Genomic DNA, 13,744 nt, shown 5'->3' on the forward strand with positions numbered 1-13,744 from the left:
TGGTGTAGTCTTTTCTATTCTATTCTGATGGAGTCTGGTATGGTCGGTTCTTCTATTCTATTCTATTCTATTCTATTCTATTTGCATTCATCTGAGCACTGAGACCATCATATTTATTCTCACAGATGAATGAACCTTTGCAAAGATATAATGATGAAACTTTTATCGAGTTAACAACTGCTGAGCAAAATGATGGTTGAAAGGAAGCCAAGTTAAGCAACTGATAAAGCTGCGGTGGCTAATTTGCAAGCAGAACTGTGTTTATGATGTTTGGAGAACATTTATTTAAATGGCATCACCCTCTCATGACAAGAACTCTGGTATGCGGTCTAATCTCTTTTCTCTTTCTCCCTTTTCTTCTCTCTCTCTCTCTCTCTCTCAGGGTTAGCTGTTCCCCCTAATCAGTGTTCCCCTCTGAGTCCATGAAGTACATCTGATAACCCTGCTGTGTCCCACACTGCCGTTCTCTTCTGGGCTCTAAAAATACAGCTGTTATCAGCGAGAACACACAGACGCCTGGAACCACAAGTTGTGTGTGTGTGTGTGTGTGTGCACGCATGCACGTGTGTCTAATCCTCCATTTGTGTGTCTATGCATGGCCATTTGCATGCTTATTAAGGGTCACACAGTCTCCATAATGGCTGTTCTTTTAAATAGGTCCTCTCTATAAAGCGGTTGAGGTGGACTTGTTTTCTTTCCCCAAAGACCAAATCCTGGTCCTGGGTGGTCTCATCACTTGTGTACCGGTGGTGCTGACCAGTTCAAGTGAAGAGAAGTTCAAACTACTGTTTTCCTGCAGATCTCCTTTAGTACAGCTTTGTTTAAAGAATAAAAAAGTAACGAGTGGAAACTGAAAGCAACGATTTGCACCTCATTTGATCCAAAGTCAGCAATTTAATAACTTCCAAACTTTCCTGGACCTGTGGTTGGATCATCTGTACTATGAGGCATTCCTCAGAAAAGAAAAAGAAAAAAAAAGTTAAACTACTTCCTAAAATATTTCCCAGCAAAGTAAACCAGTAAATTAACTGTGAAGAATGTAGAATAAATAAATGTAAGAACTGTTTACACACCGTGTCCTTGTAGGTATGTCTGGTATGGTTTGAATGTCGTGATTAGTTTAAGAACTGGATAGAAAGAAAAGTCTTCAGAGAAAAGCACATTTACTGGGTGTGGACATTTCTTTTTTCATGAAAAACTGTTTTGAAATAAATTTCGCTTCAGAAGTTACAACTAATCAGTAAATCTATAAGTAAACTATAAACTTAATCTATATATTTTTGCTTAACATACAGTTCTAGTTGCGTATTTCCAAAATCAGATCAATATCCCTAAAAAATATCTAAAATGTTTTCTATATGCGCTGGAATCCCTTGTGATCCATCTCTTTCTTGCTCTGTCTTTCCCACCTGCTTGCATTTGTCCTCTGCCGCCTTCTTGTCTGTCTCTGCCTGCTCGGCCCGGTCGATGGCATTCTCCTTGTCCAGTTTCAGCATTTGCATCTTCTTCTTGATGGCCTCCATGGTGGCTGCTCGGCTGGATTTTCTCCCTCTGAGATGTTCAAACGCACCGTTAAAAGTTTGGGCTCTCGCTGAGATGTAGGAGATTCAGCCTTGCTTGCAGTGCAGGAGAAAGCTCGAGCTGAACAAAGCTGCAGAGAAAGCGAGAAAGCAAGAGAGGCAGAGACAGAAAAGGAGAGACAGATGGAAGGAGACAGAAAGAGCTGTGAACAGAGATGGAGAGTCAAGCCCTATAAGGATGGTTATTTAAACTTCAACAGAACCTGCCTCCAGTCTCCACTCACCACCCCTATCGCCATCCTCCTCCCATGTTTCCCCCTCCCTCCCTACATCCATCACTTTTCTCCATCCTCTCACTCTGTCCATTCCTCTCTTCATTCAGCCACTCACCACTCTGCATCCACTCCATCCTTACTCCCTGGCTATCACTCTCTTAGACACACACTCCACCCTATCAAACCACCCATCCAAGCTCGCTCTCAGGAATGGTCTGGCTGCTCCGCTCTTCAGCCGTGGCCGATCTCCTTATTTGGGTTGCTATGTTTTCACAAAGAGACGGAGATCAGACGCGCAGGTCCTGTTTCCACATTTAACCCCCTGTCAATGGCTACAAGTCCTGCTGGCACACAGCACCTCGCACTCAAAGCCTTAGAGAGTGCGTATATAAGACAAACAGAGATAGACGGGCAAAGTAGAAGGAGACAGGTAGAAAGGAGACTATAGAAAGGAAGTTTCCATGATGTGATCGCTCTATTGTGACTTTTAAGCCATTTAAAGTGAGGGTGTTGGCTTTTCCCAATTCATTACTGTGTCAAGAAGACTAAAACAGAATAGAGGCATTGATGTGGTCTGAAAGGAGACATAAAGGAAACTCGTATGGAAGACAAATGCAAAGATACTTTTTTCGGAGATTAGTTTGTGCCACAGTAGTACAGGATAGTTTGATGATTCAGCCTTCACATGTTGCCTTTGTCAGAGTATCATAAAGCTGTTTTGGTTTTATAACTCTATGATAATTTCCCTGCTGCACATCTTCAAGTGTGATCATCTGCGTGACGATGGATTACGGCATGCTTTCTGAAACTTGAGCTCTGCATTCTGTGTACCTGAAACTTCAGTTTGATGACTGAGGGACGAAATCAGACTGAGAGATTGTGCAAAGAATGGAGACCAGTGTCCACATTCGCCTACACAGAGAGAGAAATATGCAGAAAGATGGATGGCCCTGAAGAGAAAAGACCTGCATGAGTTTGTATTTGCATGGACACATGCGCATATATTACCCAGGACTAGTTGGCTAATGTTAAACTAGTGGTTCACTAAGACTCGTTACACCAATAAAAGCTTTATTTTCATGTATTCTGTAGATTTGTTTTTAATTATTTTCTTCATATTTGTCTGAACGATCCTTTTCTGTTGGTGCTTGTAAGTTCGGGTCCTCTTTTGGGGCCTTTACTGTTTCTGTTACATCTGCTCTCTTTTCAGCACTATATATTTTGTTTTCTAAGTTATAGATCTTCCATAGGCGCTTGGACTGTATCAAAAATCAGGTATTTGACAATTTTCTCCAACTTAATAAAGAGAAGGTAGTGCTTGTGCCCTCAACAGATTTGTGGTAATGGAAACTCTAGGTCCTCCTTGACACTTTTGCAAAATCTTCTATCTGTCATGGCTTAATATTTGAGTCAGCCTTCCCCTTGGAGGCTCATGTTGACTCGCTCTTGCTTTTATCACTTTCAAGTTGCCAAGGTGAGTTCCTTCGTACCACGCTGTTAATTGGAAATTGTTATTCATGCCTTTATTTCATCAGAATGGACATGAGGGAATGTACAAAGAACTGGAAAGATTTGAGGGACAGATTTGTTTGATTTTAAAGGTGCTCTTTGTAAAATATCACAGCTAGACATCAGCAGATCGCAGATGTTGCAGTCAACTGAATTCTGTTTTCTGCCTCCTCTCAATTAAAGTGCAAAATCCTATCTATGGTGGCCACTGTAAGACAAACAACTCTGGCCACCTTTCATCTATAGTGAGTCATTTCCTTGTTCATCTCAGCAGGTTTCCAAGTCTATTTTCTCTGGAGACTTGAAAGGAGTCTGATATGAGCCGATGAGTCTGTGAAGCTCACTTGATGTTGTGGATATCCTGATTTTTTCTGTTGCTAAGCTCTGCTGTTTTTGCCACTGTTAGCTGCTAGCCAGCATTAGTGGGTCTTTCTATGAAGTGGATCTAAGGTTGATCAATAAATCAGTAAATACCAAGCTGCAACCTTCAAGGCTAAAAACAAATTCAAAGTTAAATTTCCTTTCAGTTTAGTTACATTTTATCTGATCTATATAGAACCAAATCATCCCAAAAGTTGCTTCAGTGTGGTTTATAACGAAAGGTCAAGACTCTAATAATAGAGAGATAGGAATTGCACTGGGAGACACTTAAAAGAAGTGGAGGATCTATCGGTTTTGTGAGGAAAGAAAAGATGAGAAGTGTGTTAGCCTAACTATTAGCCTACACGCTAACCTAGCATATTTTGGTTCCTGCAACTGGTCCGTCGGGTTATTGTCTCCCCAGAAACACTTTTGCTTTTGTAAATCTGTTATTCCTATTTCTGTTTTCGTTTTCATTTTTCCAATTTCCGTTGTGTTTTGTGTCCTTTTGCAGCGTTTTTCTGGTGTTTTCAGTTTCAGTCTGTTTGGCCTCTCAGGGCCACCATACAAAAAGCCCAATCTCCAGGGTTAAAAACAGTCCCCATTAGTCACAGTGGTTATGTCAATATTTTATGGATAATTTGTGGTAAAAAACTTAAAATTTAACTAAACATTAGAGTCTGAACTGAACACCTGAAGCCGGTCCAACTGGCTGGAACTGAATAATGTTGATATACAGATCCACTCAGAGACAAATTGTACTAGAGGTCTGTGTGACCAACTTGACAAATTCTCATCCAGCAGCTCATCTGTACAGAACAATTTTGTTCATTATAAGTTGTTGCTTAGCATCTGGCAACATTTCAAGGTGACTGCAGCTAAGAAGTGAACACAGCTGGAGCAGTTTAAAGTTGTGTGTTCTCCTGTCTAAAATTCATCTTGTCTAGATTACCTGTCGTGTGCTTCACCTTCATGTCATCTTGTTGTGAAGCGGTCAGTTTGCTTGTATTAGTGAAAGAGCAGAGTAGCTTTTCTTGACATTAGTTTAGGTCTCAGGACAAAGACTAAACCAGATTTATGTGAAGCCAGCTGGATTTCAAATCTCTGCTGCGTGTTTGCTGTCTTTAAAAAACTGAATTCTGGAGGACAATCATCTATAGAGATTAAATGACTCTCTACAGACATTCTATGTCAGGGTTTTTCAACATATGAGAATATTTTCTCTTAATAAAGAGCCTTTAAATTCATGTCTTAATTACAACAGTTACCAAGATAATCACATAAAACCTGAAAGCACTGACTCTGGACATCTATGCGTGTAAATACAGCAGCAGCAGAAGTTGCTCTGGTTTGAGAAGCAGCAGCTTTAAGTCTCTTACACATACTGTGTGAATGTAGCCCTGCTCCACCCGACTGCTCAGCCAGTAATTCAAGAGTATAATTTAGTGTCTTCAATATTTTCTCCCGATGTTCCAAGTATGCTTTCTCTTTCTGCAGCTTAGCCGCAGAAATGCTGCGGAGGGGCCCAGACTAAACATGAAGATATTTTGCAAATGCAAGCAGAGCAGCCAATGAAAATGAATGTTTTTTATCATTATTTTTGATGGAGAACAGAATACCGGAGAGGATAAAGCAGCCAAAAGGCAGGACTTTCTGCACTGGAGTTCCTAATGCAAAGCTAAACAAAACGGCATCTAAGCTATTGCACAACTGAACCTCCAGTCCCTTCAGCACGAGAGGTACTCTTTGTACATGTGCGTAAGTGAACTCCTGTGGCCTTGGGGTGGAAACAAAGCTCATGACTCTGCTAGACAGGACACCACCTGGACTCTGGTGATACGCACACACAGACACACATGCACAGATGGTGAGGCACATTCCCTTTGTAACTCAGAGTCTGTACGGGCGGAGGCATGTTTCCTGTATGACGACGAGGTTAAATGACATCAGAAGCCTCCCATCCACCTCTCCTAACCCACTCACACAGACACATACGTGCAGTTATTTAAAAAAATATTCTAATGACTTGCATTTTCTTGACTTGTGCTTTAACCATAACCATACTTTTAACCAACGTCAAATATAAACCTGCCCTAAACTGATTATTTACTTTGAGGGGGCTTAAAAAAAATTAATGCATGTCCCCATGTATAGATCCCCTCAAGGTGATTAGTACTTACACACTCTTTCTCCACAGGAATTTCAGAAATGTTTGACTCACAGCTAGCCAATCAGAATTGACCTGGCATGTCTCAACTTCTCTTTGCTTTGGGGTAAGTAAACACATCATTGTTACGGGCACCGATTAAGGTGAAATCGCAGACGCAGCTGCATGTTGTGACCTCATTTCACGTTTTAGTGTTTTACAAATTCTACCTTTGTTCGAACATCTTGAATTCAGAAGCTGCCCAACCCAAATGTCCTGATGAACGTGTTGCAATGAATGGAGTAAGTCTCAGTCAAGTCAATCAGCTTTTAAATTAATCCCAATTATTTCCAACGCCTTTGCAATAATACTTAAGCTCAGTAACTCTGTAATCACAGCACAATGAGTCACTGTGTAATGAAGAATTGTTGTCAGGTCACCTGGAGACTAAACCTGCCACTCAGGTTCAGGTGGTGAGCATAAGCGTGAAAATGACTGCTCATATGTGAAGTGGTGCGATCTGGGAGTGAGGTGACTTTACTTTCTCCGGTTCAGCTCGTCCACTGTGACCTACTACACCAGAGTGTTTGCTCAGTTTTCAGGAATACACTAATATTAGCACTGAAAAAATATCCTGATATAAACAAGAAACTTGGGTTGGGCTCAAACGAGCTCCCATTATTATGAAATATCGACGATTATGACTGATGATCATTCAAGCAATTACACCATTACCCACTCACTGTCTGTGACTTTTTCATTATGCAACAACTTCCTGTGTATAAAACAAGACAGAACATTCCCGACTAATGAGCCGTATACCTTTCGAGGAAGAACAGGACATGCAAAGGCAGAAAGAGTCACAGACTACGCAGAAAAATTAGAGGCTTAAAAGGAAGTTATGACAAAAATATCTAAAATAAATATTAAAGCAATTAAACGGTGGTGTTTGGTGTTTTATTAGAACATTATCAGTACTTCAATCTGTTCAATATTCCCTAAGTAAAGAGAAAAAATCCAGGGAAACATCGTAGAGTTTCCATTGACCAGCTGCAATTTAATGCTGCAACCAATAATCCTTACAGTCACCCTCTATGTTTTACAGCTCACAATAATCCTTATATTTCCTTATTGTAGGCGCTGGTGCATTTTCTGTCTAAAACAAGCTAAATTTTGGGCTCTTCCTCCTTTATCACTCTCCCTTTAAGCCTACTTTCTTCTGGTTGTCTGCTCCTCCCAAGCAGAAGCTGGTGAGTGGGACTTCTGTGCTGATATTACCATATTACACATATCCACTCTCACTGTAACTGATTGTTAAAGATGTCTGAACCCTGAGCTAGCTGCTCTGGATCAACTTTACTCATGTTTGTTTAGAACATCCATATAAACGACTTCAGGTGAACAGAAAAATCCAACATCCGAGCTTATGCCACATATAGAACAAGGTACTTTTTATTAATTCCCATGGGTGCACAATTGTGGATGGAGCCACATGTTAATTTGGCACAGATAACAGGCCACAGACTCTTCGTGAGCTAACACTCGCATTTATCCGGGCGTGCAACCGGAACTAGGAGCACAACAGCACGTGAACCCCCAGCATGTGGCTCCTCCTGGCCTTGAACCAGCGACCTGTCACATATGACGTGAATGTGTTAACCATGCACCACGGAGCCACTTTATATGGCATACAGAAGCCACAAATATATTAGGTGAAGTCACAAATAAAATGTATTTAAAAGTATGAAGTGATGATAGCTAAAGCCCTAAGTAAAACTGACTGAACTGGGATAAACTGAGATACGCTGCAGAAACTGAAACATAATAAAACCACTATAACTCCTGTAGATCATAATCATAAGCGCTGACAAAAAGACAGGAAGTCAGACAGGGGCACAGTAGTAATGACCTCATAGTGATGACACACCAGCTGCTGTGCCAGGAGCACTGCAGTCAGATCTTCAGCACAGGCCTTATAAGGACAATATATTTGACTCATTCTGTGCTGTGTGAATGACTGACAGACTAACTGAAAAGGGGGATGACAAGAGTAGTGTTCATTATCACCACACCACACATCTTCCCTCTTCTTAATCCCTCTCATTTATTTCCTGTCTCCTCCCACACTCCAATCCAATTCTTTCCTGCTTCCTTCTCTCTCATGCTGTCTTTACTTGGTTCCTCTCTCATTTCCCAGCTTTTAACCGTGTTTTCACCTTCTGTTAAGTAGGAAGGTCAGCATGAGTCCTACACAGACACACATGAACACTGTCACATACACACACATCTGGCTGTAGCTGGATCTCACCACTTTGCTGGGAGTGCAAAAATGGAAGGTGGCTGTGTGCATGTGTATGAGGAGGAGTGCCTTAAACAGGCAGGGCCGAGAGAGGATGAGGATGGGCTGGGCCTCCAGCTCCAGAGTTAGAGAGAGGAAACCCCTCCCACAGGAAACCAGCGCTCCACTCCACATGGCCTTTTAAGGTAAAAAACTTCCCAAAACTCTTCTCGCTTGGGAAAAGGGCTAAGATATAGTCATATTTAAAGCTACAGAGAGAGAGAGAGAGCTGCTAAAGGCAGGGAAGAAGACCCAATGAAAAGCAAGCAGAGGAAAATTCATGTGCTTGGAATTTATTGTGTTGTTTTTTAAGTAGCACACCTCATTTGTCAAGAGCCGAGTCAGTTTCCTCAAGTGTTGCCAGTTTAAAGTCATATTTTCATAACATTTCACTATCAGGGCTTTTATGACTGAAAGCCTTCATTAGCTCTGGTTGTGATTGTATCTTTATGACCGAGTCTTTGACCTGCTGCATAGTCAACATTCATGTCAATTATCTCGTGTCTGAGTCATATCACGAGGGGAGGGGTGTGGGAAACAGACCCCATGCATTTCTTACACATGGGAAAACTATCTGCAATTTAAAGGAGATACAAACAAAAGATGCGTCCGCAAAGTGAGCCATTATGAGAAATTGGTATTGTCGAGAGACTTGCAAAGAATTCCTAATGTTTCTGTCGGATGTCCTCTTTGTGAGCAGTTACTGGATAACAGCCAGAGAGAAGTTTGCTGTCAGCGTGGATGTTTCAAAGTCTTGCACACAAACAACTATTTGGCATTTTGGCCAAAATGCAGTTTTTTAAAACATTTTCTTTAGCAATGTAAAAGAATAAGGGAGAGCTTTAATATATGATATTTGGAATTTTGTGTGTATCAACATTTTACCTGTTTAACAGACTCACTGTAAGGAACCAACTTCCTTTGGGAGGAAAAAGCAAATTCACATAATTTAGAGTAGAATGAACTTTATTGTAGTTAAACAAGTGCAACAAAATTTAGACTGGCATCCCTCCTATAGCCGTGATGGAGGCCGTACCTCAGGGAAAAAGACATTGCCCAGTCTGTTTGTGTGTACCATTTGCCTAATGGCAAAACAAATGCATGTATAATACTTTGCTTAAGCTTAAGGTTAGAGGCTAATGTTATGTGGTGAGTCTCTAACGGTCTCTGAGTACTTCTGTGTCTTGCAGACGGTCTCTTGGATGCACTGCCCTTGCATTTAAACCCCATGGTTTCATTTACTGCTTTTACCAGCACACCTTATTGTATGTGTGTGTGCATTTCTATGCACGGCCCTATTTTTGATGGGCGCTGCCTTGTCTTGCCCTATGTTATCTGACTGTTTAACATCGCTCACAGCAAATGTGCAAATAAAGATCGTTGTCTCGAATGCCTGTCTTGCACCAGTGATTCACAGTTTTATCGCCTCATCGCGCTCATTTATCAGAAGACGGGCTGACAGGGAAGTTATATTACCTCCCTGTCAGAGGTGAGATGACACACATTTTGTCATGAATGGCTAACAGTGTGAATGAATGCAGCATGGGTCATAAATTCATCTAATTTCACACTTACATTATAATCTCTTATAGTCCTGACTAAATGATTTAATATGATCTCCACCTGCAGGAGCTGCCAGCTTTGCCTGTCTGCAGTTTGGTGCTGGATGGCTGAAAATAGCTCCTGCTGCTGGAAATGAGGTTGATGAGAGCGGTGAGAGTGAACCAAAACAGTAAAAATGTAGGTTGTAAAACCAAGCCCAAAACGATGGGCCATAAACCTCCACAGAGCTGAGGGTATAAAATGAATCTCTGTGGGTTCATTCCAGCAAGAGATCTACACATTAGACATAAGAACCATTGTTCATATAAAAACACTGATTAGAACATCTTTAAGAGTAAATTATTTGCCTCATATACCACAAAATCGCACACATATAACAAACTTCTGAGGCTTTTCCTTCATTATTGTATGTTTAAGCAGCATTTGTACAGACTTTATCCTTCTTAAAGGTATTCTAGGACAAAGTTTTCACCATATAAACAAAGGCGTGTTGCAGAGGTTATCAAGGCTCTCCAGTTAAGAAGCCATACCGGAAAATGCATGACGTTAGCCTGATAGGCTGCAGATAGCTGCCAGCATATCCCAGTTAATTAAAACCTGAAGTGCTGCCACTGCCAGCTCGGTCACAGGAGGTCAAAGGTCACCGTATGAGTGATCGTTAGTCTTCCTGGATTAGAAATGAAACAAGGAGGTGTGGCGAATGCATGAAGACTGTGAGAAAATCACGACTGTAAACACTGCAGCCAAATCTAACAGATGTTACACATTTACTTTTTGAGTCAAGCTCTCTATTCAGACTGTAGCTTTTAGTGTAACTCCTCACTGGATGAACTTCATACTCTGCAGCTCGTCCAGAACGCTGCTGCCAAAGCCTCTTTTCTCACCCGTCTCCTGTGAAGCCTCCACTGGCTCCTCACATAAAGTCGAAATCCCATTGTGGAGGAACTCCTGAAGCTCGTAGACCATTTCCAGCCTTCCTCATCTGCACGGTTTGGGCTCAGTTTGTGACGGTGGGCTCTTCCTGTCCTTCAGCAACCTGGAGTTCACCTCCCCACAGCCTGACCTGAAATGTTCTCCCTCCTGATTTCGCAATGTGGAACTTCTTTGGTAAACTTTTGCTCCTCTCTCTGTCAGCATCTTTGTTTTTCGGTCAAATCATTCCAGTATTGTTCTCAACACTGATTATCTCTCTCTGCCTCATTAAGCTACATTAGCTTTTGTACCTCTGTTTGACAAAGTTGTAAAACAAAGCAATAAGCATCATGATGTAAACCAGAGACCGTGCGTGCGCGTGTCTTTTTGCCTTACCCACATATATTTGAACACATGGCTTCATTTAAAGACTAATGGCTGGGGTCATTTGTCATCAGCAGTACAAACAAAAGAGGTCTCACGCACACTAATGCACACATATTAGTTTATGAGATGTGTATTTTCCCCTGCAGCTTTTCAAAATCAGCTCATTTTATGATGTTTCAATGTAGCCACACTCCATTTCTTTCAGTGCTGCCACAGAGAAGTACGACAAAATTTATGCTTATATTTTTGCTGAGTCGCACCCATTCTCCCTCTGTCCCTTGTTGGGAATATTGCTGTTTTCCATTTGTGGAGGTGTCCCCTCCTTTTCCCACTGCCTCCACACCAAGCGTAATCACATTTTTTTGAAGGTTTGTCAACAGCTCCCTCTTCTGGGCTTGAAGAATATGACGTAACGTGTGCTGATTACTCTCATTTCTTTGTCGCAAGTGAGACCAATAGGAAAAACACTCACTGGCCACCTCGTTAAGTACATCTGTTCGACTAATTGTTAACACAAACATCTGATCAGTCAGTCAAACAGCAGCAGCTCTTTTAGGCGTGTAGACATGGTCAAGATGAGTTAATGAACTCAAGCTGAGCATCAGAATGGGGAAGAAAGGTGATTTAAGTGACTTTGAACGTGGCATGGTTGCTGGTGTCAGACAGGGTTTTCCAGAGATTTTCCCACGCCAACTAACTGTTTACAGAGAATGGTGCGAAAAACAGAGAACATCCAGTTCTCTGGGTTAAAAAAAATGCCTCACATCAAGGATGTAGCGCCAGCAATTCTGCTGCAGACGTGTGATGCTATCGTGTGAATATGAACCGAAATCTCTAAGAAATGTTTCCAATACCTTGTTGACTCAATGCCTCAAAGAATTAAGACAGGCCTGTAGAGAAAAAGGCTACTACTTCAGGGTTGTCAGGAGGCAGGCAACCCCTGACACGTAAATCCCCACCTGCAGCCATATAAAGTCAACATGCATGTCTTTGAGGCATGTAAGGTTATACGACACGCATCGACTCAGTGAGAACATGGAAATTCCAAAATCCAAAAGCCCGAGAGACAGGGTACATCTTGGACAGATCGCCAGTCTGTCACAGAGCTAACACAGAGAGACCGACAACCATTCACCCCTATGGGTAATTTAGAATTAACCCCACTACAGGCAGCACATTGGAGTGGTGTTTAGCACTGGTGCCTCACAGCAAGAAGATTCTGCGATCAAATATACAGGCTGGCCAGGATCTTTATGTGTGGGGTTTGCATGTTGTCCCCTTGTTTGCATGGGTTCTTGCTCAGTAATCTAGCTTCCTCCCACAGTCCAAAGACGTGCATTTAGTAAGGCTGCACAAAACTATCATGTAACGTAAATCTTTTAACTGTAAAATCCTGGCTGGGCTTGCTTTCACTCGTTTCAAACTGCAACATTTCAACATGATGCTGACTGTACTTCCCAAATATGTCAAGGTTATTGAATGTGTTTTGGCATCAGAGCTATTAGAGCCATATCAAACAAAGTTTATCAAAATGTTAGTTTAACGGGCAGAGACTGCTCCAATCTCTGCTGTCGGAAGACCTCGTCTGCCCGTTTGTATTTTGGGTAACAGTTCGTGACATGACCTGACATGACAAGGCCTTCAAAATCTATTAACGATTCTTAGTTTTATGAAATATTGAGAGATTTGAATGAACAGCATTTGAAATGTGTTTTGCCACAGTGCACAGTGCCACACCTGTCTCCAAAAAAAAAAAAAAAAACCTCACAAAACTACAAACATATCCTAATGTTAATTTTTTAGTCATATGAAAAAAGAGGTTAAAGGTTTATAAAGATTTCAACAAAAGAAAAAGGGGAATCACACCTACAGCCTTACAAGGAATATGAACAAAAACTGCATATGACGTGTTTACTGTAGGGGGAGGCATTGCATTGCAAGTGGACAGCCATGTGTAGTGTTTTTCTCTTTCTGGATGTACAATGTGAGTCCACACTGAAATACAACTACAGTGCGCTCTTCAAGAACTCCATTATTTTATACTGATTGTGATCAGTGTAAAAGAAGCCACTGCAAACAAACACGATCCTGCAGATAAACTTCTAAATGTTTTGCCAGCGGCGATATCAGATGTTACACAGACAGCGTCGGATGCCAACTCATCTATCTGTTTAGCTCAAATTGTGGACACAATGCTGTCATTATGGAGTCTAACACAGACTGGATATTGTGCGCTGCATGTTATAAAGAAAGGGAAAGCCGTGGCCCTTTGTGAACTGGGTCATGTCGGTAAAGAGGTTCACACTTGTCTCTGTCAGCAGAATGATGTGATTTGATAATTCCCATAACCTATGAACCCCCCTGAGAACCAAAGAAACCGTGATCCTTTGTCTCAAACTAACTATGTAGACATTTGTAGGGTCACACTGGATGTCAGGAATAGTGTTGGTTTGAATTAGCCTTGAAGGCCACCAGAAACTCCCATGAAAAACACTTCAGCGAGTTAGAGACGAAAAACCTCATGAGACCACCTCCTGCAACTCGAAAAAGGAGAAACCGACAGGATCGGTTACAGTAGCGTGGCCTTAAAAAAAGAAGAAGAAACTTTAGGATACTTGTGACATATGCAACAAGTGATGAGATCCATGCGAGCAGGAAACCTTTGGAAAGGATGGATTTGAAACCTGAATTCTTTTGTTTCAAGAATGTGGCATTGTAGCGCTTTAAAATGTTC

The 13,744-nt window shown here is 41.5% G+C and overlaps 1 protein-coding gene across 2 annotated transcripts in view; it reads right to left on the reverse strand.

Moving 5' to 3' along the window:
- tpm4a (tropomyosin 4a) overlaps window positions 1-1,738 on the reverse strand; it is a 21,526-nt gene extending 19,788 nt beyond the window's left edge. For both annotated transcript variants that reach the window (XM_005734060.2, XM_005734059.2), the window contains exon 1: window positions 1,410-1,738. In XM_005734060.2, the coding sequence (XP_005734117.1) occupies window positions 1,410-1,523 (114 nt within the window). In that variant the 5' untranslated portion in view covers window positions 1,524-1,738. The remainder of the gene's footprint in view (window positions 1-1,409) is intronic.
- Between the last annotated feature and the right edge of the window lie 12,006 nt (window positions 1,739-13,744).

Source organism: Pundamilia nyererei, unplaced genomic scaffold (genome assembly GCF_000239375.1).
Source record: "Pundamilia nyererei isolate P.nyererei 1_Seehausen unplaced genomic scaffold, PunNye1.0 scaffold00056, whole genome shotgun sequence".
Classification (NCBI taxonomy): Eukaryota; Metazoa; Chordata; class Actinopteri; order Cichliformes; family Cichlidae; genus Pundamilia; species Pundamilia nyererei.